At 42.3% G+C, this 25,311-nt stretch overlaps 2 protein-coding genes across 7 annotated transcripts in view; one reads left to right on the forward strand and one right to left on the reverse strand.

The window, feature by feature from the left end:
• Window positions 1-77: 77 nt before the first annotated feature.
• On the forward strand, window positions 78-23,833 carry LOC114356812 (protein pecanex-like). Of its 6 annotated transcripts, none has more exons than XM_028310169.1 (15): window positions 78-574; window positions 3,461-3,621; window positions 5,813-5,928; window positions 6,044-10,584; window positions 11,200-11,364; window positions 12,828-12,972; window positions 14,095-14,261; window positions 14,562-14,718; window positions 15,424-15,549; window positions 16,308-16,424; window positions 17,765-17,917; window positions 19,218-19,414; window positions 20,263-20,432; window positions 21,275-22,128; window positions 23,191-23,833. In XM_028310169.1, the coding sequence occupies exons 1-15, from the start codon at window positions 422-424 to the stop codon at window positions 23,472-23,474; spliced, it is 7,506 nt and encodes a 2,501-aa protein (XP_028165970.1). In that variant the 5' UTR covers window positions 78-421; the 3' UTR covers window positions 23,475-23,833. The 6 variants fall into 6 exon arrangements, 5 of the variants coding, with proteins under 5 accessions (XP_028165970.1, XP_028165972.1, XP_028165971.1 ...); XM_028310171.1 differs by having other exon boundaries at window positions 21,275-21,448; window positions 23,191-23,699; XM_028310170.1 differs by having other exon boundaries at window positions 21,275-21,992; window positions 23,191-23,536.
• Window positions 23,834-23,875: 42 nt separating this feature from the next.
• The window catches only part of LOC114356813 (SET and MYND domain-containing protein 4-like), a 4,957-nt gene continuing 3,521 nt past the window's right edge, over window positions 23,876-25,311 (reverse strand). Inside the window, exon 3 of the mRNA XM_028310174.1 lies at window positions 23,876-24,463. Coding sequence (XP_028165975.1) covers window positions 24,076-24,463 — 388 coding nt within the window. The 3' untranslated portion in view covers window positions 23,876-24,075. The remainder of the gene's footprint in view (window positions 24,464-25,311) is intronic.

Below are 25,311 nucleotides of genomic sequence, written 5' to 3' on the forward strand. Positions count from 1 at the left end.
GTCTCGTTGAGCTAACCAGGAAATTGATAATATTCTAGCCAAAAACTACTAAAAACAACTATTTATAATTTCTGGCAGCCCAGTGTAGTGCTGTCAAATGAATTGGAAGCAAGTTGTTGCAGTGCTAAATTTTGCTTTTTTCCTGTTTCACGAAACATTATTTAGCCAATGCTTTTTTAGAAATAACCATTTACGTTCATACAAAAGTCTAAACTTAGTATTATGATAGTGTGAACGATTAGTAATCAATGCCTATAGAGTCTGTTTTCGCCTACACAACGTATTTGTCATACAAAATGGCAGGAAAGACGAAGGGTTTGCAGACTTATTTGTAATGAGATCATGATAACCAGAGTGTTGTTGAGTGTGTTAAGTGGGTGGACAGTGAATTGAGTGCGGAAATGTGGACATAGCGCATAAGATGGGTTCGCAGACATTAGAGATATTACGCCAAGGTGTTTGGGCATCTCTGACAGGAGGATGGTTCTATGATCCGCATCAAAATTTGTTTTGCAACACAGTTCACTTGTATATTTGGCTCTTCCTGCTATGTCTACCTTTCTCAGTATATCTGGTAAGTAGGCTGAGGGTACGAAGTAAAAGAACTCAAGCAATGTTAGGTTATGTACTAATTTGCAAAATCAGGTCAACATGTTACATGTTGTTATTGTTTCATTCAGTCGACACCAAATAGATATCAAAGTGTGACATGTCTCAGATTGCACTATTTTCATGCAGATCAAATCTGAAAATCATATTTTGATCATTTACATGTGTTTAAATAATTTGATGACATTATCAAAATTACTGGTAGTGAACTCATTTTTCTATGATTTTCATACAGTGATTTGCAAACACTACTGATCAAATATACTTGTTGATGAATAATGTAGAATAGTCGTTTTTTAATTTAATAGTAGGGTAAACCAGAGAGTGATTGCCCACTGGTAGTAATTGCCCACTTTAAGAATAATATTGTCAGGTGCTGACTTTGAATTACTCCAGTTAGATTTGAATTTACTAAGTAGATGGCTCCGAGATCAATGTACAGTTGATTTAAAATCTAGAATAGGAAACACTAAAAAAAAAACAGTTATGGCGGATTTTCTCAAGACGGGTGAAAATGTTACTCAAACAGGTAAAGACTTTAACAATTTTACTAAGGAATTACTTGCTTAGAGGTTAAATTTTTTTTGCAAGTTATTTAATATTCAACTAATGGTGTATAGTCATGATGAAATTATAAGTGTTTTCTCCATTATCAATGAAAATAACTGATAAAATTTGATTTCTAACGGTCATTTTAACGGTGGGTAATCACTGCACGTAAATCTGTATATTTTTAGTTATTGCCCACCATCATTTCAGTTATTGCCATATGTTAATGTATAGTTATTGCCCAGGGCAATTATTATTAGAGTGTTGCCACCATGCAGTAGCACTGTTTAAGTTGCTCATTGCTAGACTTGTTTTGCAATTTACAGGCATAAATATTAAAATGGCTTTTAATGTTTCATTTTCAGTATGCCAAAGACTCCAAAAGTTCAATATAGCATAGAAAATTTGCAAAAAGCGATCGAAGCTTACTAGAATTTAAGTTTAATGTTTTGTTTTGTTTTTTTAAAGCCTATTTTGTCATTTTAAAATTGATTATTTTGTTTTAAGATACTGGGCAATTACTGTGCTTTGATGTGGGCAATTAGTGTAAGTAATGGGCAATGACTGTACTTTTTGGAGGATTTTAAATTTATATCAATATTTTCTAAGTTACGTAAGTTTTAACTAAAAACTGTTAATATTCTGTTTAACAGTTTATTGAGTTATAAGAAAAAAGTCATAAATGGTCGATAATTAAAATACTTTCTTTAATTTTTCATCTCAATGTGTTTGAAATCTTTAAGTGGGCAATAGCTATACGGTTTACCCTACTTTGGTTGTCTACACAACTACCACTTGCAGATTAAAGGTTTATTTGTTGTATTGTATTACACATTAATTCGCAACAGTCACTAAATTAATAAAATGTTTAATATGAAAATTATAAATGATTCATTCTCCTAATTTTAATCTTTAGCAAGTATAACTCCCTTGCTGCCTTAATAAATATGCTTGGATATTTTATACAATACCATCTAGTTCTTAACTACACAATACTTGTACTTGGGTAACAGTCAATAGATGCATGAAACAACATAAATGCATTTTTTAATTTTATTATCACCTAGAAAATATCCAGTCCTGTACAAACAGATCAATTTCTATAAGAAAATTATGTCATTTAGTAGCCATAAATCCTAATTCCATCTTATGGTAAACAAAGCATTAAATCATCATTAAACCTTTAACACAGTTTATGATTTCTTCAAAATAAGCAATATTTAGTAAACATTCCTTTCTTTGCTTTGAAGTCCGAACATTTTTTGTCAAAAATAGCATTGCCACATTATTTTGAATGAGTTTGATGGCCTACTAAATGTATGACATTCATAAAATCTCTTTGCCTTTATTTATGAAGGCTGTTTTCATTCTGATCTATTAAAGATAATTGTATGCTGATTTGTGTTTCTAGTATGATTGTTTTTTTGTGAGATTAGATCGTACAATCTTGAAAGACAATGGGACAATGTACTAAACAATGTGGTATCTTATCTGGTTGATATAGAGTTGATTTTGCAATGAAAGGTATAGCCAGATGTTGTCTGTACATTGAACTTAATAATGTATTGTTTACTAAAATGAAGCATGGTTCATTAACTTATCTTAAAATAAAATTATGACAACATTATTTTGAGTTTGTAAATGAAATGCAATTTCCAGTATGATTCTTATTACTTTATTCCAAGTTTCTGCAAATTAAAAACAAGATATTCCATATTAATGAGTTGTTGTGATAGAAAACTTTTGTTTTAGATTTTCTTTATTTTTTAAAATGATAATAAAAAAAACAATTAATCAAAACAAATGCCAGCATTAAAAGAATTAAAATAAATTTCTGCTGTCAAGCAGCACAGTAATTAACTATGCTGCTGTCAGCTTTTCAAATAAATAACAATAGTAATTATAATATGAGGAACTCTATCATAAGGAACTCTAAAATATCTCTATTTACAGGATAAATACATAAAATCCAACTTGTTATGATTCACACAACATGACAAATACAGAGAAAAATATTTCTTATTAGAATTAATTTTATTTGTTGCTTCTTCCCACAACGCTTTATTCCCCAAGTGGACCACATACTACAAACAAAGGACATGCAGATTAATTAAAAAATAATTAAATTAAGGCGATTATCACACTGCACCGCGCTCCGCCGCGGTACGCGGGACGACAGATTTAATCATTGTATGCACAACACACTGACAATGCGTCTGCGCGCGGGATTCGGCGCGGTGCAGTGTGATAATCGTCTAAAACTGTGAAATATAAAGTTATAGTAATTATTTGTTTCTTCCAGTACTTCCCTCCAGCGAGTCTAGGTTGGATAATCTACTGTGCGCTGGTGGCGGTGCTGTTCACGTGTCTGAAGCTCCTCAACCACGGCCTGCACCATATGTACGACACTAGCGAGTGCATCGTCATCCAGCCCAGCGGAGACGCATCTACGAACAATACAGTGTGAGTTGAACTACTTACGCATAATATAGATCAGTGGTTCTTAACCTTTAGGTCATGAGGGACCATTTTACCAAATTTCTGTCTTGTCAGGGACCACATCATAATCATAATCGGTCAAAAGTAAACCAGTTTGACTGCAAAAATCTGTTAAAAGTGGTTTTGGGCGTGCAAGTGCTCTTCGAGGACCACTTGGAATGCCTCCAGGGTCCACCAGTGGTCCGCGGACCACCGGTTAAAAACCACTGATATACACTCGCGAGCAAAACTATGGAATCACTTACATGAAGTTGTTTCCACGCGATCTTGTGTACTAACGAATTTGTAAGTAACAAAAAAAGTGGCACCATTTTAAAGATTAAACTTTTACCTTTAAATTGATATCAAATTCATTTAAATCACACCGGTATTTAAAAAGATATCCCGGCTGATGTGAAGAAGTAAGGAAAAAGACATGTATCAACTGTTTTATACGTCGCGAGTTGCGGCCTACTTACCCCCTACAAAAACACGAGTTTTCGGATTTTTGCTTTCACACGTTGATCCATACACATCTCCGCTTTTTTGACACTTTACCTGGGATTCTACACCTTCAGAAGCAGCACAAATCGTTGCACTATTGCAAGAAGGGCTCAGCCAGCGGGCTGTCGCACGTCAGCTCCACATAAGCCAGTCCTGGGTTTCGAAAGTTTTAAGACGCTTTCGGGAGACTGGTGGCTTTATCCCGAGACCAAGTTCTGAACAGCGCCGGTGCATATCGCAGAGGGATGACCGTTTTTTCATGTCAACCTCTCTATGAAATCATCATTTGAGTGGTATCGACGTCCAGCAAGAGCTCAGAAATGTTCGTAGGATAGCTGTTAGCGTGTGGACAGCTCGTCTAAGATATAAGCTATAGAATTGCTCGACTTCCCATCGAGATGTGTACGAGCAAATTGAAAGTTTGCTTATCGGTGACCTACCGTCAGTTTCGAGCCTGTGGCAGGCCTGTTTGGAGTCAAATTCTATTGCTTATATCTTAGACGAGCTGTCCACACGCTAACAGCTATCCTACGAACATTTCTGAGCTCTTGCTAGACGTCGATACCAGTTAAATGACGATTTCATAGAGAGGTTGACATGAAAAAACGGTCATCCTTCTGCGATGTGCACTGGCACTGTTCAGAACTTGGTCTCGGGATAAAGCCACTAGTCTCCTGAAAGCGTCTTAAAACTTTCGAAACCCAGGACTGGCTTATGTGGAGCTGACATGCGACAGCCCGCTGGCTGAGCCCTTCTTGCATAGTGCAAGGATTTGTGCTGCTTCTGAAGGTGTAGAATCCCAGCTAAAGTGTCAAAAGAAGCTGAGATGTGTATGGATCAACGTGTGAAAGCAAAAATCTGAAAACACGTGCTTTTATAGGGGGTAAATGGGCCGCAACTCGCGACGTATCAAACAGTTGATACATGTCTTTTTCCTTACTTCTTCACATCAGCCGCGATATCTTTTTAAATAGAGGTGTGATTTAAATGAATTTGGTATCAATTTAAAGGTAAAAGTTTATTCTTTAAAATGGTGCCACTTTTTTTGTTACTAACAAATTCGTTAGTACACAAGATCGCGTGGAAACAACTTCAAACCAATCACAGAGCTCTATTCAACGCTGTGTATTCGATTTGCTGCATCACTTAAGCAAGCATCGTTTGTGAATACGGGTGTAAGGCTTGATACAATAGTTCTATGTAATCTACCGTTGACGACAGCGTTGCAGTGCGGTGCTTCATAGAACTATAGTGTATGTTCATTGTTCGTTCGCGCAGCCGACGTCGGTCATCGACGTCAGCCTAAGAGGTAATCAAGCCTAAGTAACTCTTCAAAGCACTTTCATCCAACAACAATATAATGATAGATAGACGAAGCCATGATAGCCGAACGGTGAAAGGGTCGGACTGGCCGACTTGATATCTGAAGAACGCGGGCTCAAACCCCGCCGTCGCTCGACTCGACTATTGTGGTGAACTCGTCGTAACACGCATAATATACGAGGGGTTAACGGAACTATCAGTAATATCTTTAAGAATATGATCTAAGAAGTGATCATATCGCCTGAAATTTTCTCTACATTTAAATACGATTGAACATCCTTTGCCATTACAACTTGTGTAATGAAAACTCCATGGAATATTAAAGTATTTTCTCCTTCCGTCTTCCCAGACCTGAAGAAGGCATGGAGATGCAGATGCTGAGGCTCGGAGGCGCGGCTGCCGCGGGCAGCGACAACGAGTCGGTCACGTCTCTGGAGTACCACAAGCCAAATAATAGTACGATAGGTATTGCTATACTATATTATTTATTTACTATCTGACTGGTTGGTTTTTAAAAACCACTATTTTTTATAATTAATCCACCCAACTACTAAAATAACAATACATTTCCTTGTTCCAGATCTAAAAGTAGATGTTCATCGTAAAAATAGTTCAGAATCAAGCATAGAAGACAGTGCAACATCCGCCAGGCTAGCTGAGGCCACCACCAAATCTGACTTGTGCGTCGCACAAACGTCAGAAATGCCGGGCCCTTCGAAAACCCGTCCACCGAACAGAAGCCGGTCCAAATCCAGCCACAAAAGAGATCATAGGACTAAAACTAGGAGGACACATGGCAACCGAATCGACGAACTAATCGTCGAGGAAAACTCCAAAAATCCTCGTGTAGATAACAATTTACCTGTGCATATGTTAATAGATGAGGGCCCATTCGCGAAGGTCAGCAGGAGGTATCACGAGTGTGCGCATAGGCGAGGCTCAAGCAACAGAGACTTTTTCAAAGAATGGCTGTATTTGGACGCCAACGAAGCTGCCGGTGAGCCTTACCAGTCCAAGTTCGCTCGGCAGCTTAGTTCCGACTCGAGGGATAATTCGGAACCGAGCGTGGGGCCACCGTCACCTAAGAAACGTATTGCGCATAGACGCAGATACACTAATTATCCAGACGAAAGTTGCACAAAGTCAGCTATAGCGTTAGCCACCGCGCAATCCTCCAATATGAGAAGGAATTCAAATTCCACCATGTCTACAATACAGCTGCCACTTCTCAATTCTACTGCGCAACTGGTGTCGCACATGAGAAGGCATTCCAACAACGCCGACACCGGTTTCTTTGCGAGTGTCGAATTAGGAGAGTACATGATGGTGAAGGCCGAAGCTCCGAGTGGGGAAGTAGAAAAAAACAAAGGAAAAAGTCCCGGAGTTCGAAGGATAAAAAGTGCCGCATTAGAAATTGGGTGTCCACCTCCCAGTGTGTCCAATCTCTCTCCTCATCCCAACAGTGCGGAAACAATAGGCGGTCAAATGTTGAAAAATCCCAAAAGCGCGGTAATCCCTCCTCCTAGTAAATGTTTGACCCGCGGTCCACATTTGAACCTATATCCCAAAAACGAATCGGGCGAGGGTTGTAGCTACCCATATCTGACTTACGGTTCGGAGATAGTATATCCAATTGCAGAAATATCTGATGAAATGCAGACTTCCCAGAAAGAGACAGATTTAGATTCTAGTGGAGAAAGTTATAGTGACTACGACGATGAGAAACAGTTTCGTGGATTTGACTGGGATGCGGAACAATCGCCCGCGATGCGCTCCAGCGATTCAGATTTTGAAAACAATGGCTCTAGGTCGCCATTGCTTGACCGGTCTGCAGACGTAAGAGTCGTTCGCACCAAAAACCAAAGCGATTGTAAAAAGCAATGTTGTGATCGCCACCCTAGTTCTAAACATAATCCCGACTGTCCAAATGACAAATCTAAACCAGTAAGACTGAAAAAAGTTATAAAAAGTGAGCCACAATACGACAGTAAGCGTCCTGAACGTCCGAATAATCCATGTGAATGTAAATTTAATCCAAACGCAGATTATTTTGATAAAGCAAGTGCAAGTTCGAAAGATTTACTTATAGAAAAATCTAGTTTAGAATCAAATGAAAATCCAGACCAATCAGAGAAAAGGCCAGAAGTTAGGAAAATTGCTGAAAAGAAACTCTGGGACCATGATATATCTAATTCTAGCACTAGTAGTGATTCTAACATAGACAGGGGACAAGAAGACAGTAAGGAAGATAAAAATAACGCGCCAGAGACTGAGGAGTCGCAATTAACTTGTGACAGTAAAAGTGCTGATGAAAGAAGTGTATACAGCTTAGATTGGCTTTTTGAAGAAGCGCCGCAACCTATAGCATCGACCAGCAAGGAAGCGGAGGCTTGCTCCCTGCCCAATGACGAGGTGCTATGTCAAAAACTTGCCAATGCTTTAGGTGAATCGTCTTCCAACGTTCCAAAAAACTTGGGCGCTATACCAAAGCAGATAAAAAACTTAGCGCGTTCACGAGCTTCATCCCAGAAGGAGAACAAGAAGAGAGATTCTAAGGATTCTAAAAAAGAAAAAGATGAAAATATAGAAGATGATAGAATCCTTCTGGATGCTGTTGAAGCTCAGGCTGCTTTGGTACAAGGACTTGAATGTTTGTTCGCGGCTACTAATGCTAACACCGTAGTTATGCCTCCTCCGAATCGAGAGGAAAGACCACGAAGTCACAGGCAAAGCATTCGATGTGAAAGGGAGAATTCTCACAAGACGAGAAAAAGATCCATCGAAGAAGTGGCACAGACGTCCACAAATACTCTACTTCCCACTTCAATGCCATTATTGGCTGCATTCCTTAACTCTAGAGTAGATTTTATGCCTTGCTGTGTACCTGATAATCCTGCTGCGGAGCCCGCGCCACACGCAGAGGAAGGAACAAGACTGAGACCTCTAATGGACAGAAACCACAGGAACCGCGTGCGGAAAATCAAGCGCTCAACGAGACAGCGTAATAACCCACAAAACAATCCCGATAAAAAAGACAAACCCTCAAGTGCTGAAAACCCGAATAATTCCACCAGTGTACATTTCGCGACATCTTTTGATGACACGACTGATGGAGCGATACATTGTTTCATGGACGAATATGGCAACTGGATGTCATACACATTTGACAAAAACAGTTCAGGTCGGGCGCAAGCTCAACCTATACCATTACCAGAGAAAGAGGACAATGTCAGACTAAATAGGGTGAAACCCATCGAAAATCCGGACAACTCCCAGGAAACTGCTGGGGAAGGCAGTTGTGGTTCTCTAGAATCGGAAGCTGGAAATAGCGAGAGTATAGCAAAAAAACGCGGCGACAGCATAGACCAAAGCTCTTCGAACCAGGGAAGCAACAACCCACTTCTATCCAGCAACAATAATATATCCACAGTGGTTGCGATAAATACTAACAATGCGAATAAGCGCTTTTACGTCTTCGACGGAGGAACTGCTTCTCACGCAGACCAGCCAAGGTCTCCAGTTGCTTATGTGACTGATAGATTACTAGAACAAATTGAGGCCGAAAGACAGTCGAGGATGGGCCTGCCCAGTATGCATATCAACTTCTTGATGAGCCAGCAGAGAGCACAGCAACAGGCCCAGCAGCAAGTTGAGAACACTTCAGCGAACTTGCCAAGTCTCATGCCTTCCATAGGCGAAGAAAGCGTCGAAATCAACATCAGAAGCAAATTCTCAAGACTGCTGGATCATTTAGAAAAGGCTAATCAACCGAAACCAAAAACATATTACAATTTCAAGTTTTCTAAATGCTTTGAAGTCAAAGTTACTATGGATAGGTTGAAGCTCATGGCGCTTTTCGATCGTAACTTGACATTCAGAGAAACATTCATATCCATAGTCCTCGCGATAATGGTTGCTGTTTTGGGATCGATGGTTCTAAATCTTGGATTCTACAGGGATATTTACGCATTTTGGTTTTGTTTTATCATAGCGGGAAGTCAATACTCGTTGTTGAAGAGCGTTCAACCGGACTCCGCGTCTCCGGTGCATGGATTTAATAAAATGGTTGTGTTTTCGAGACCTGTGTATTTTTGTTTGTGTGCGGCGATATTATGTGCAGTGAATGGGTATTTGGAACAGACTACTCCATTGTCAGACGATTCTCACAACAGAAGCAAAAGAAGTGCTGAGGAGGTAAAATCCCTCGTAGTGTATGGATTCGAATTGAACGAAAGAGACTTCTTCTACGTTATTCAAGAAATTCTATCAATATTTCTGCTGTTTTTTCCATTGGCATTCAGTTTCGGTTTCTTCCCGCAAGTGAATACATTTCTTATGTATTTGTTGGAACAGATCGACATGCATGTATTCGGTGGAAACGCTACGAGCAGTTTAAGTGCGGCAGTATATTGCGTCGTGCGATCTCTGGCTGCTATAGGAGTGCTATACGGGTTCGCTTACAGCGGGCTAGTTGAAGGCAAGAAGTCGCAACATCAGAAGCACAATATACTCTTTTCCATATTTTGTGGGCTTCTCGTCCCGATTGCATATCACCTGAGTCGAAGCGCAAGTGACTACAGTTTAATCTGGAACCTAATCAAAAAGCACTTACTGCCCCCGGAATTATATGTGATGCATACTCCTGAATGTGCTCCTGAGATGAATAAAGACGAGCCGAACACGTTGAGTGACGATAAGAAGAACAATTCAGAGAGTAACATTTCTAAACACAATTCTATTGGGAGCTCGGCGTCCAAGATTAACTTTAGCTCTGAGACTAATATAGCGAAGACGCAGAAGCGTTCTCAGACGTCGAGCGTTAGCTCACTGAAGATGGACCCTCGCGCAGGGGACACTATGAACTCGACTACGTCATTGAAGGTTGACCCTCCTACAGAAACAGAAGAGAAAAGCCGAGATTCTAACACCAACAACTCGAGTAATAAAGATCCCGCTGACAAACCTGATGAAGACATGGAGGATCCACTGCCAAAGAAGTTGCAAGCAACCGTGAATGCTCGTCTAAAGAATGACGTCATAGTTTGCACTTTTCTTGGACTGTTCGTGTTTGGACTGCACTGCACGACTGTGTTCACGACGCTTAGACCGCAACTTAATATGGTGAGTTATATTTTTATTCTCCTACTTATATTCTAGCACAAACTCTTCAATTCTTCATTCTGCGAAAGACAATGAGAATGTAACTTTAACTCCACGTTTCTGGTTTTATGTATGAGAAAAATATATCACATTTATTATACAAATATGTATAATAAATACGCAATAAAAGTAGTTTTAAGGCTGATTAAAAAAGTCTTGGTAGAAGTAAGGCAGTTGGATCAGGTTTAGTGTCTAATATCCGTGTTTTTATTTTTATTCAGAAAGTTCTATAAGGCCTGGAACAGACACAGCGATAATCGCGCGGTTGCTGGGCAGTTTTCGTACATTTTACATCAATCCGTAACCACACGGTTACCGCCACAGTGCATCGCCAATGAGAACCACCCAGAAACCGCGCGGTGGCCGCACTGGTCTGAACCGAGTCTAACGCCCGTATTCACAAACATTACTGTGAGGTCTCACAGTGCGCGTGGACGCACAGGGTGACACATGAACCAATCACTGAGCTCTATTCAACGCTGTGCGTTCCATTTGCTACTTCAATTAAGCAAGCATCGTTTGTGAATACGGGCGTAAATCTACACAAAATGTCAATTTCGCTCATGTCGTGCCCAGGTTCTTTGGATAATAGCGGGCATCCTCGGCTGGGTGCTGCACTACCTGACGCCGCAGCTGCGCAAGCAGCAGCCCTGGCTGTGCCTGGCCGGGCCCGTGCTGCGCCAGCACGAGCACGCGCAGTTCGAGGTCACCGAGCCCGCGCGCCTCATGTGCTTCGAGCGGGTACGTGCCCAACACTATGGGACATATCAGCCGGGGACATATCCCACCACCACCCATGGCCATACCAACCTCGCGGTTCGTTCGTTTCAGCCGAAAGACGTCCACTGCTGGACAAAAGCCTCCCCCAAGGATTTCCACAAAGACCGGTCCTGCGCCGCTCGCATCCAGGCGCCTCCCGCGTCTTCCGGCTCGTGGTCGCCACTCAAGAACTCTCCTGCCCCAGCGGCCGTCAGCTCTACGAGCTATGTGCCCTGCCCACTGCCACTTGATTTTAGCGATTCTGCGGGCTATGTCAGTCACTCTGGTTCTCCTACGGATCTCTCATTTCTGATTCGATCACGCAGGGAAACTCCAAGCATAGCACGCTCCATCGCCCTTTGGGTGACCTTGAGCCTTCTTATGAGGTCTATAGTAAGCGACCACGTCTCAGATTCTCGCGGTTATTGTGGCCGAATCTTGAAAGATGCACGCGGAATTGCGGCTGCGTAGGGCAGATTGCACTCCACCGCAATGCCTGAGTCTTTACAAATTCTTTATTCGAGCCGTAGCCGAGGACAATCGAATCAAGAGCCACACTGCCCGTAACGGGAAACGGAGACACTACACGACGGAGGTGTCGTAAACTACTCGAAACGATGGCAGCCAAAACATGAGCCATAACCACCACACTATTCGACACAATAGCCCCATATATTGACTACTCGACACAGGGACAAACTTGACCTTCACTAGTTGGGGTTTTACTGGCGGTCAAGCTATAAATCTGGCTACATACGAGTTGCGGCGGTGAGGACGAGAGGTGAGAATAGTCCCGTTACTCGACACAGGTGTTACACACATTACACGATATAATAACTAAAGAGACAGTATACTCACTATCACAATCTTGTGTAACACCAGGCATAAACACGACGATACTTGACACTAAGACTAGGCGCAGACCACCGATTTTTAGTTGTATCGGCATGTAATTGAATCGTTCAAAGTCAAAGTCAAAGTTTCTTTATTTGTTTAGACTAATAAATAGTTCTTACAAATCGTCATTTTGCTCTTAAGGAGCCTCTACATGTCTCATAATCTTTTCACCCTACCAGCGCTTCGAGACCAACATTTGGCAAGTGCTGAGAAGAAGCGCCGCAACAAACTCAGTAACCACTGTTTGCCGGTTAATATAAATAAATAGAAAAAGCAGTAGTAGGTACTTTGGATTCAGGAGCAGTTCACTGAATTTACCACGCATTCTTGTATGGTGTATCTTATAAGAATGGGTATACAAAATCGAATCGGTGTAATGTGCGCATTTCCATAAATGCCCATACTGATCAACTGCCCGACTAAACTATCGGCCGACGAAAAATCGATGGTCTGCGCTTAGGCTTAAGCTATAAATATGGTACTGCACAACTTAAGTTCCCTTTCTTCGGTCGGCTGCACAGAGCCCTAACATACAAAATCCTTTCCAGATATTCGTGTACCTGTGTTTCCTGGAGCGCAACGTGTTGTACCCGGGCGTGGTGATTGCGGCCACAACGCAAGACGCGCCGGCCATCGCCGCCAAGTATGGTGACGCCGTGGGCGCGCTCATTATATGCGTGTGCGCTTTGAAATGTGAGTGATATACACCAAATATTACGTAAAATAAATAAGAGATTAAAGATTTATAGAATTAATTTAAAATTATATTAAATTATAGATTTTTTTTCTCGGCTTGATTTTTTACGACTTATGCCCGTTTTCACCATCGATCCTTAATACACATGTTGACACCACCAATCAATTGACGTACTTTTTAAAACTGTCAAAACGAAACTCTCCCATAGATTTTGTATGGCACTACAAGCAAGTGACGTCACTATTTTGTCAACTCAATCAAACTACTTATTTCAATTACAATGCGAACAAAAATCGTAATTTACAGGTAATTTAAATATAATTAAGTTTTTAAGACCAGAATAAAGGGTCTTTTTAAAAAAGTTGTGGTTTCGAATTATTGGGGTATGGTGTCAAACTGTCTATTTTAAGTGACGAGGGGTTCTTAGTCGGGCACTCTTGTCAGAGTGGTCGTGGTTACGCTGACGAGGTACATGGTGGGGTGATGTCATCTCCGAGGGTAGCTCTCCTGGCGATGTGCTTCCATTTCTGACGGTTAGACGCGTCGCGAGTACACTGGACCATGGTGGACTCAGTGGCCTTTGTGATAGCGTCTATCCAGCGGGTTGGCGATCGACCGCGTGCTCTCTTGCCTTCCACCTGGCCCTGAACTACCAGTCTCCATCCCCTATGAAAACAAATTAGGGATTGATGGTGAAAACGGGCATAAGTAGTAAAATATCAAGCCGAGAATGACCAGTGCCAAGAATCTCCATAACCAAAAAAATCTAATGAGAATTACAATCTTACGGTTGAGTGCCGTTTTTATTTATGTCACTTATACTAGGTATAAAAACTAGTCTGGGGCGGAGCCGCGAAATAATTTCTAAGCCGTTTAGCTCGGTTAATAACTCGTAGTTCCGTTCCAAAAGCTGAAGGACACCGTCAGGTTTTAGTGAGTAGGCCCTTGGGCAGGGAGAACCTCACATTACCCACTGATTCTTCCGGGCCAGTGGGTATGCAATTTAAAAGTATAAAAACTATTGCTGCCAAAACAGCCACTCCATACGATTTAGAACAAAAAGACGGGTTTATTATTGTCATAATGTTCCCAGTTTATTAATTCTATGTCTATTCCAGGTCTCAGGAACGCTTACTCAGAGCCCGATTCCCAGTACCTCATCCTGGTGTTCGCTTTCCTGCTCTTCCAAAGAGACCTGAGCAGTCGAAACGTATCGGAAACGTTCCTCGTGGACTATTTCATTACCGCCATTATCTTCAGCAAAGTCTACGAATTCTTACTCAAGGTTTGTGCAAGTATTAATTAATGGTTTAAAAATTATAATAAATGCAAAATCTGTATAGTTTCGACTTTTATAAAAAAAAACTGTCATAAAATCGGCGAAGATTGTTTAAAGTGTACGTCCGTAATTATGTTGCTGTCGCGCTCGCACACTCACTGCGGGCGCCCGTCGCACAGTCGCGACAGCAACATAATTACGCGCGAGCGATAGGGATGGGTAGCTTGGGGTCATTGGACGGGATTCTACGTGCTCACGGACCAGGCTTTACATACGCTAAACGAACGCTACGAAATGCCGTTATAGATCCAGTTCGTGGTGACGTACATCGCGCCGTGGCAGATCACGTGGGGCAGCGCGTTCCACGCGTTCGCGCAGCCCTTCTCCGTGCCGCACTCCGCTATGCTGTTCCTGCAGGCGGCGCTCTCGGCGCTGCTGTCCTCGCCTCTCACGCCCGCGCTGGGTAATTGTTTTTTTCTAATTTTATGTCAAGTGGGAAATATATTCCCACTAACTTATGTAGTGGGAATATGATTCCCACTACACAGGGGACTTAATAATATGGTGGGAAGATAATTCTCACTACACAGAGTAGTGGTAAATTAATACAATTCCCATTACCTTATGAAGTGGGAATTACTTCCCACTACCTTATGTAGTTGGAATTATATTCCCACTACCCTATGTAGTGGGCAATATATTCCCACTGCCAAATGTAGTGGGAATTTAAAAATATGGTGGAAAAATAATTCTCACTACACAGAGTAGTGGTAATACAATTACCATTACCTTATGAAGTGGGAATTATATTCCCACTTACTTATGAAGTGGTTAATATATTCCCACTACCTTATGTAGTTCGAATTATAATCCGTAATTCCAACTACCCTATGTAGTGGGAATATAATTCCCACAATATTTTTAACCCTATACCCTTGTCTTTTAAGGTCCGAAAACAGTGTAGTTTTGACTAGCTCCGCCCAAAGGGTTAATGGCCTCAATGCAACCATTGGCAATGGTATTTCAGGCAAACTGGATTCGCTGATATCGAAGAGATCTAATGAGTTTTTCAGCCACTGCTTTCCTCAATATTGTCATTATTATTGCACCTTTAATTGCTTACCGATTAGGAGTGACCGTAATTTATCAATGTTCTGATATTCGGCAGGGAGCGCGATATTCATGACGTCATACGTGCGCCCGGTGAAGTTCTGGGAACGCGACTACAACACCAAGAGGGTGGACCAGAGCAACACCAGGCTGTCGTCGCAGCTCGAACGCAATCTCGGATCCGGTGAGTCGAATAATGATTTATTTATTTATTAGGTACTATCGCCAACAGTGTTAACTGCCCATTGAAAGTCATGTCATCTCGTTCTATCGCAAAAAATCGCCATTTGATTAGAGCGAGAGCAAAAACGGAAATGGATAGTTAACAGTGTGGGCGTGTGTACACCAACAAAGATGATGGGCATTAAACCTTGTTTCAATCAGGATAAGTGGAATAACTCATTTCGTGATCTTTTATAACGGTGTTTCTCCATTTAATTTTAGTGGATATGGAAATATAGTCCCACGAATGTGAAACGTCAAGTGGCAAAAATCGAAAACTAATAATCTAGTACTGATAGTAGCGCCCTCCTTACAATATCATCGCTGGGACGGTTCAATGTTGGACATCTATACCGCCATGTGACGTTAAGCCAACAGCCCCTTTTTTAAGACAACAGAACTTTGTAATTTGATTCTCTCAACAACGAAATAAAGTTATTAGCGACAGCCATAGACAGAATAAAAAGTAAGAAAGCTATTTACTTACACTTCCAATAAGCCTAGGCGCAGACCACCAACTTTTAGTCGGCCGATAGTTGGACCCGATTTTAATTCGTATGGAGAATCGGCCGAAAACAAATCGGTGTAATGTGCGCACTTTCATACATCTCCATACTGATTAACAGCCCGACCCAACTATCGGCCAATTAAAAGTTGGTGCTCTGCGCCTAGCCTAAGAAGAAGAAAAGTAGCATGTAACCTGTACATTACTTTCTGCAGATGATAACAACCTGAATTCGATATTCTACGAACATCTGACCCGGTCACTACAACACTACCTGTGCGGCGATTTGATGCTTGGTCGGTGGGGGCAGGTCCAACAGGGAGACTGCTTTGGTAAGTCTTCTTTATATTACAGAAAAGTTCTATAGGACGTTAGATGATGCTGTAGTGGTTAAGCAAGTTGATTGGTGACAAATATGTAATGGTGGATTGGACGAATGTCTGATGGTGAAAAACTGAACAAACCATTGTCTAAAAAATACAAAAGGCTTGACACTTAAAGAGCGATCCAGACGCCATCTACGAAAAGCTTTGCGTGTGGAACCCGAGCAAATGGCCCGATCCGTTTTTTTAAAATGATGGTTTTCACTGCTGTTCAGACTGATTGAAACAATCTAAATTACTAGCGGTTCGCGACTTCGTACACTTAGACCCCGTTTTACCCCCTTAGGAGTTGAATTTTGCAATATCCCGTCTCAGTGAGCACCTATGTTGTAAAAGGAACCCCCATGCAAATGGCAATGCCAGATTTTGTATGGAAGGTGGCGTCTTTTTTTTTTCGCGCGGCCATCGACCAAACTTTATTTTTTGATTACAAAATAGTTTAATAAACCAAACTTACTATGGCATGTATACCTCTAAACTCAGTCTGATCTGAGCTGAGTTACGAGCATTAGAAGTTTGATGATTTTCATACTAGATTTGCTTTTTGCGCGCAAGTTTTGTAAGAAATTGCAACAAAATATTGTGCAATTTTTTTATTGCGCTGATTCTGCTGCATACTGATGTCTGGAGCCTTTAATGGATGGTATTGTTTGTTTACACATACAATGTCACTATTTTGTTGCAATTTCTTACAAAACTTGCGCGCAAAAAGCAAATCTAGTATGAAAATCATCAAACTTCTAATGCTCGTAACTCAGTTCAGACTGAGTTTAGAGGTATACATGTCATAGTAAGTTTGGTTTATTACACTATTTTGTAATCAAAAAACAAGGTTTGGTCGATGGCCGCGCGAAAAAAAAAGACGCCAATTTCCGGCATTGTCTTTTGAGACTCCTAGCACTTGTGGTTTCTGTGATTTCGTGATCAGTGAATCGGTCAGTGACCTTTCGCTTTTATCTATACTAATATTATAAATGCAAAAGTAACTCTGTCTGTCTGTCTGCCTGCCTCTCTTTCACGCCTAAACCACTGAACCGATTTTAATGAAATTTGGCATAGGTATAGTTTGGGAAAGGACATATATGATAGTTTTTTTCCCGGTTTTTGAAACAGGGACGATAAAGTTTTTCTGTAACAGACAAAATTCCACTCGGGCGAAGCCGCGGGCGGAAAGCTAGTACAATATAAATTATGTGTTTAATTTTGTTAAAATGGAGTACTTATTATGTTATTTTTTTAAATATTTCAGCTGTTACGTAACTGACTGTACCTTTGTATTTGGCTTGCAGTTCTGGCGTCGGACTACTTGAACTGCCTCGTGCACATCGTGGAGATGGGCAACGGGCTGGTGTCGTTCCAGCTGCGCGGCCTCGAGTTCCGAGGCACGTACTGCCAGCAGCGAGAGGTCGAGGCCATCTCGGAGGGACCTGAGGAGAGCAGCGGTAAGTTACCTATTCGGAAAATTATTAGCTTTTCCTAATTACCTTTCGGTATTCTGTGTTAGATTACCTTTCGCTTGCTGGGCAACTTTTGTCATAACATGAGCTACTAGTCATTGGTTACCTATATTTAAAAACGAGCCTGTTTTTAGAAGTAGCTTGGAGATGGTGTAGAAATATGTTCATGTTATATTTACTTGTAATGCGACTTTAAACAAGGCATATATGGTTTATGTAAGACTTCACCTCACTAGGGGTTATTACAAGAGGCACACTCTTATCCTATAAGAGTTTATTTTTTCCTATAAGAGCTAGCTCGTTGCTATCTTATTATCTTGGTGGACGTATATTCCAGACGTATTTTAGAGAATTTGTTCCTGTGTGCAACCTAGTAAAATGTATTGTGTTTGAGTCCTGTTGCTCTCTTATAAGCTTGGTAGGAGTGTCATTGTAATCTATAGAATAAGTGTCGTATTGGCTCTTATTTTAATTTATGGGCGTGTATTCCCCAGAGGGCGTATGCACGGACCTTTGGCAAAGAAATAATTTGTTTATTTTTTTTTTTTTTGGGAAACATACTTACTACATAATTACTACAGAATATACTATATTTACTACAGAATATATGTCGAGTTAGAGTCCCGTTGCTCTTCAAAGCTTGATGGGTGTGTCGCAGCAAATTAGTACTTGTGGTCTACATAATAAGTTGAGTATTTCGTCGGCTCTTATTTTACCTTGTGAGCGTGTCTTTTGTCCAAGAGGACTTGTGCACAGGCCTGTGGTAGTGCGGCTTAGGCCCAGTATTTTGATTCATAGTTAAAATAAGTAATTGTTACATTTTGCTACTAATGGTACAATATTAACAAAATATAAACTAAGGCTGAGTTGCACCACCTAACTTTGACCGTAACTATGACGATAACCGGTGCTTTTTGTATGGAATTTGACAGATTTTTGACGTTTTTCAAAGTTAAAGTACGATGGTGCAACCCAGACTAATAGTTAAAAAATGTACGAAAAGTCAAGTTAACCATTGTACGAAAAACATTTTTTAAAATATTTAACTACTTCTCATTTGACATCTGTTAAATTTGACTATTGGTTACTTTAACTACGGATCAAAAAACTTGGGCCTTAGCAAACTAACAGAGTACTTGTGTAATGTACAACAGGTGTCGTATTCGAGCCCCATCTCTATTTACCGTGCTAGTAGCATCCGTAGCCCTCTATTAACTTGATGGGTTAAGTCCGTTCGTAGTTGAGTGCTTTTCCTCTCATTTTAACTTGTGGGCGTGTCCCCCAGAGGGCGTATGCACCGGTCTATGGTGGTGCGGCGGTCGCGTCCTTGCCCCGGGCGCGGCGTGGGCGCTGCGCTGGCTGGCGTGGCAGCTGGCCAGCGCGCGCTACGTGCTGGAAGGATACAGCGTCAGCGACAACAGCGCCGTCTCCATGCTGCAGGTCTTCGACTTCAGGAAGGTGCTGCTCACGTACTACGTCAAGGTGAGCGGGCCAGGACTTGATGAGTGGTGCGGCGGGCGCTGCGCTGGCTGGCGTGGCAGCTGGCCAGCGCGCGCTACGTGCTGGAAGGATACAGCGTCAGCGACAACAGCGCCGTCTCCATGCTGCAGGTCTTCGACTTCAGGAAGGTGCTGCTCACGTACTACGTCAAGGTGAGCGGGAATAGAACTTGAATGTTTGATTTCTTTATACTTAGTTGGCGCCACTAGCGAGTGACACTAGGACCTTTATCTACAGTGGCGCTAACTGGCGAGTGTGAACCCTCATTTCAATCCCATTTTAGTGCTTATTTTATTAAAAGCGTTCCCTCATTTACTCGAATAATACATGAGTATTTGTATTTTCACAAACTTCATTTGTAAATACACCATTTTTTTTAATCCAAAATGAGAAAAGTGATGATCTGGCCAAAGATGAACGCAAGTTTCATCCTGAATTCTCAACTACAGAGGAACTGGCGGTATGATAGCCAGCGGTTAAGAATTCCGAAGATACCATTCTGCTGGAACACAAAGGAATTGACAGACATGACGCCCTGTGAGAAAGGGTTAGTTGGACTAACATTGTGCTGCACGTCAAAATGTATAAAAGAGAATATTACGACGCTTTGTGTCGTCACTAAGAAAATATGTATACTATAATGTGGCCAGTTTTTTTCTTTCGTTATTTCATCATACACGTAATGACCCAAAAAAGGATATGTATTACATAGCAAAAAATAAGCAAATGTATAACTTTTTCGTGACACATGTTCAACATGTCTAATTTCGTCCGTCCTTAATTTTATTCTCCAGAAGCAGCATACAATATACCTTTTCATTACTTCTCAGAGCATCATCTACTACACGATCCAGTCGAGCAAGCTGGAAGAGTGGCTGGCGTCGCCGGTGCTCTCAGAAGCGCTGAAGCCTATGAACGAGCGCGCCTTCGTGGACCTAGACCCGATATTCAACGTCAACCTCGATGAAGATTATGACTTTCGGGCGTCGGGGATTACTAGGTAATTTTAGATTTTGTATTAGGATTATTTTAAGATTTTAAAATATGAATATAATGGGACAGTTTGTGACAAAAAAAATCAGATTAGATCATGCTGCTAGCTAAGTTGAAAATTAGTGTTTTTTTTTCTCTGAAATCGTTTCCTGTCCTCCAGAGATTTAATGTTACCGCACCTGAACGAGTGATTTAACCACACTTTGATTGTTCGATTGTAATAGAACGTTACGATATTGTGTAATTATAATGGCCTATGTGCACCACATTTTTTTTTTTACAAATGGTCCAACTTTCGTGTGTATCACGTTTGTAACGTTACAAACTAGCGTCGACGGCGCGCTTGAAAATGTTGCCGCGTTGTGTGTATAGGTTTTTAGTCGCGTTTTCGCTCTTAAAAATACTCGTCTCGTTGTTGTTATCAATACTCGTCGACATTTAATGGTTAATATCCACCATTATTGAGCGGTCTTCTTAACTTCCCGCTAAGGGGCCATCCATAAAGTACGTCACACAAATTTCATGATTTTTTGACACAGGTGGTCCCGTCCTTGTCACAGGTGGTCACATTTCTAGGCCCCCCCCCCCCCTCCCTAGTGTGACGTCACATGTTTTGCAATTTCACATCAATTTTATTTCCATTTAAATCAAGTACTTTTTTTATGAAATCAACATTATATCAATTATTTGAAACAATTGAAATGTGATGTCACAAAACTTAGGACCCCTCTCACCCCTTGTCACACCATGTCACACTTTGTCGACCCCCTCCCCCCCTTTACGTGTGACGTACTTTATGGATGACCCCTAAGAAGTCCCTTAAAATGCTCATTTTTTCGATCACTCCAGGGGGAGATTCTGCGCGATATACCAAGAGTGGATAGTCCATTGCGGCGTTCGACGCGGCGCGGGCTGGCGGCGCCGCGCGGCCGCCAAGGACTCGGCGCTGGTCACGCTGTGCTTCGCGCTCAGCCTGCTCGGCCGCCGCGCGCTGGCCGCCGCGCAGCACCTGTCTGCCTCCAGGTACCTTACCGCTCCGCAGCTGTGTGTGGACCTGCACCGGCGCCCGCGAGGACTCGGCGCTGGTCACGCTGTGCTTCGCGCTCAGCCTGCTCGGCCGCCGCGCGCTGGCCGCCGCGCAGCACCTGTCTGCCTCCAGGTACCTTACCGCTCCGCAGCTGTGTGTGGACCTGCACCGGCGCCCGCGAGGACTCGGCGCTGGTCACGCTGTGCTTCGCGCTCAGCCTGCTCGGCCGCCGCGCGCTGGCCGCCGCGCAGCACCTGTCTGCCTCCAGGTACCTTACCGCTCCGCAGCTGTGTGTGGACCTGCACCGGCGCCCGCGAGGACTCGGCGCTGGTCACGCTGTGCTTCGCGCTCAGCCTGCTCGGCCGCCGCGCGCTGGCCGCCGCGCAGCACCTGTCTGCCTCCAGGTACCTTACCGCTCCGCAGCTGTGTGTGGACCTGCACCGGCGCCCGCGAGGACTCGGCGCTGGTCACGCTGTGCTTCGCGCTCAGCCTGCTCGGCCGCCGCGCGCTGGCCGCCGCGCAGCACCTGTCTGCCTCCAGGTACCTTACCGCTCCGCAGCTGTGTGTGGACCTGCACCGGCGCCCGCGAGGACTCGGCGCTGGTCACGCTGTGCTTCGCGCTCAGCCTGCTCGGCCGCCGCGCGCTGGCCGCCGCGCAGCACCTGTCCGCCTCCAGGTACCTTACCGCTCCGCAGCTGTGTGTAGCGGGACCTGCACCGGCGCCCGCGAGGACTCGGCGCTGGTCACGCTGTGCTTCGCGCTCCAGGTACACCCGGCCACACTGTTAGTGCTTGTTCACGTTGACTCGCGGGCGTGGTGACGAAATATCAAACATATGTAGTGATTCCAAGTGTTCACGTACGAAACGCAGGTGCGGTCTAACTAGCGGGCAAGCTAGCGACTGGTGCGCGCGGAGCGCTCGCGGTAATTTCAACGGGTGAAGATGTTTGTGAGTGTTCATGTCAAACTAGCGGCGGCGCGCGCGTTTCACTCGCGACGTCAGGTAAGTTCAACCAGTTTGAACTTGTCGCTAGAAACGATAGTACGTCACACTCGCGCGAACGCCTGGTCGTCAATGTGAACACGAGCTCGACGACGACGTTTCCCGCGCCCGCGCCCTCGCGTGCCTACGTGAACAAGCACTTAAAGCTATCCATTTCCGTTTTTGCTCTCGCTCTCATCAAATGGTGATTCTTTGCGATAGAACGAGACGACATGATAGGCAATGGATAGTTAACACTGTTGCCGATGGTACGGGATTCTACCCAAGTTTCCACCGCGTTCCCGCCGCTGCAACTCCTGTTACAGAATAAACTGGATCTATCCGAAAATTCAATGTTTCCAGTTTCCACCCTGTAAAGCTATACGACAATAAAACGACGGCATGTTTCAATAAAATTTTGGACATTGATGGTCAAAATTGACATATGGAGGGACTAGCTTTCCGCTCGCGGCTTCGCCCGCGTGGAATTTTGTCTGCTACAGAAAAAAATTATCGCGCGCGTCCCTGTTTCAAAAACCGGGATAAAAACTATCCTATGTCCTTTCCTGGAACTTAAACTATCTCTATGCCAAATTTCATCAAAATCGGTTCTGTGGTTTAGGCGTGAAAGTAAGACAGACAGACAGGCAGAGAGAGTTACTTTCGCATTTATAATATTAGTATAGATTATGTTCTCACCATCGTCCTTTGACTATTGTTTTTTCATACCTACTACTTTTTTGCTATTCTTTGCAGCGTCGAGTTTTTCCTTTACGGGCTGCACTCGCTGTTCAAAGGCGACTTCCGCATCACGTGCGCGCGCGACGAGTGGGTGTTCACCGACATGTCGCTGCTTCACTCCGTGCTGGCGCCCGCCATCCGCATGGCTCTTAAACTGCACCAGGTTAGTGGGGAGACACTCCTTAACCTTTATACGGAAGTGGGAATATATTTCCCACCATATTTTGAACCTATTCGCTCGCGCCTGCCATCCCCATATCTCTCAAGCTACACCAGGTCAGTGGGGAGATACCCCTTAAACTTTATACGGAAGTGGGAATATATTCCCACCATATTTTGTACCTTATTCGCTCGCGCCTGCCATCCCCATGGCTCTCAAGCTACACCAGGTCAGAGGGGAGATATCCCTTAAACTTTATACCGAAGTGGGAATATACTTCCCACCTTATTTTGAAGCTTACTCGCTCTTATTGTCCAAAAACAATGAATTTGATTATTTTGACTGTTAAAAGGTTAGTTTTTGTCAAACTGGTTGCGGTCCGCGGTCAGGTCAATCAAAGTGAACTCAGCCCGCATCACGTATGAACATTTTGTATTGATGCGGTCCAAGGGTCACCCCCGCCGCACATCACTTATTTTGACACTATAATATCAAAGTTAAATCGCAAAAGTAATATTATCAAAAAAAAATTAAGCACAATTAATTTTCTCAATATTTATTTCATAAAATAAAATTAATAATAAGACAATATTTAGTTAATATTTAACAAGTTGCTTTGACAACTAACTGTTATATTATAAAATTCGTGTTATGTAAAATTATATAAAATTCGTTGATAAATAAGAATATCTTAATGCATGACATCGATTTCGCTTCACAAAGCGATAATTGGATACTAGTTAAATGTAGGTTCCAGGGTAACGAAATGGTTCCAAAAGCGTTTTATTGTTGGTAGCTATACATTGCAAATATTCTATTGCCTCTTTAAAATCTTGAAAAAGTTCGTAATGTTCTTTGGTGTTTGGTTGATCACTGAATGCAGTGAGGCAGCTACAAGATTCTTTATATAGCGTTTCTGTTCTCCTGTTCGTGCCAGCGAATTCCAAAAACAATTGTGCTTTTAAGAAATTAAAATTGTTGTATGATTTTTTTTGCTGGTTGTTCATTTTTGCATTTCGCAATTTTTTCTCTCCCCATTCCACACAGACAACACACTGGCACCTTATTTGTGTTTTGGTAAACAGGTGCAACGTACGGTTTTTGTACGTATGCTCATACCAGTGACCCCTGAAACCAAATAAAAACGTTCGGTACCTAGTTTAAAAGACACTTCACTAGCTTTGGCTCGCTGTTTTATTATTATTTGGCCAATTAACTCAATATCGTTTTAAATTACAGTCCACATGTTATTCTGATGTAAAATTAACGGATTACTAATGTTTGGCCAAAAAACGTTTCCCAAATTATCACATCGCAAACAACGTTACGCAAATTTTCATTTGGCAAATTCTCATTTGGCAAAACAACTTATAGCAAACTTTTAATTCGCAAATGCCGTTTTTGGCATATTATTGTTTAGCAAATTATTGTTTGGCAAAGTATGTTTTGGCAAATGTTTTATTTGGCAAAAATATTTCACGATACACTATTTACAAAATAATTTGATTGGTGCATAGAATGGAGTACAAATTAACAAGTGGTTATTATTTTGTTTAGTGGGTAGTTAATTTAAAATTTGTTCTATATTAATTTTTCATATTTCATTCTTTTTATCGAAATTTCCAAATGATTCATTAACAATAGAGGTGATTCTAGCGCTCGGCGGCCGCTGCCGCGGCACGCTTCGCTCGCCTTCGCGCGTTAAGGGTCACTGTTCTAACCTAACCTAACCTACTATTTTCTGCAATACCTACTTTCTGCAACCATACTATTTTCTGCAATCTCTTTGTTTAACATAACATTCTTGAGAAAACCATGATCATCTGCCTCTGCCTTATGGTTTGATTTGTGGGTAAGTATGTGAAGTGTCGATTTGACCAAACAAATTATTTGGGATATAATATTTGGCAAAATAAAACATTTGCTATATAAACATTTGCCAAGTAAAATTTGGCCAAATGATAATTTGTCCAAAT

This window comes from Ostrinia furnacalis, unplaced genomic scaffold (assembly GCF_004193835.3).
Source record: "Ostrinia furnacalis isolate ACB-3 unplaced genomic scaffold, ASM419383v2 OfSCF2961, whole genome shotgun sequence".
Lineage (NCBI taxonomy): Eukaryota > Metazoa > Arthropoda > Insecta > Lepidoptera > Crambidae > Ostrinia > Ostrinia furnacalis.

Bases quoted from the DNA above. Each gene is read 5' to 3' on its own strand.
- LOC114356812 (XM_028310169.1), top strand. From the start codon at position 422: ATGGGTTCGCAGACATTAGAGATATTACGCCAAGGTGTTTGGGCATCT. The intron at 3,622-5,812 runs GTGAGTTGAACT...CCGTCTTCCCAG, and splicing joins GCATCTACGAACAATACAGT to ACCTGAAGAAGGCATGGAGA. The intron at 12,973-14,094 runs GTGAGTGATATA...TGTCTATTCCAG, and splicing joins ATGCGTGTGCGCTTTGAAAT to GTCTCAGGAACGCTTACTCA.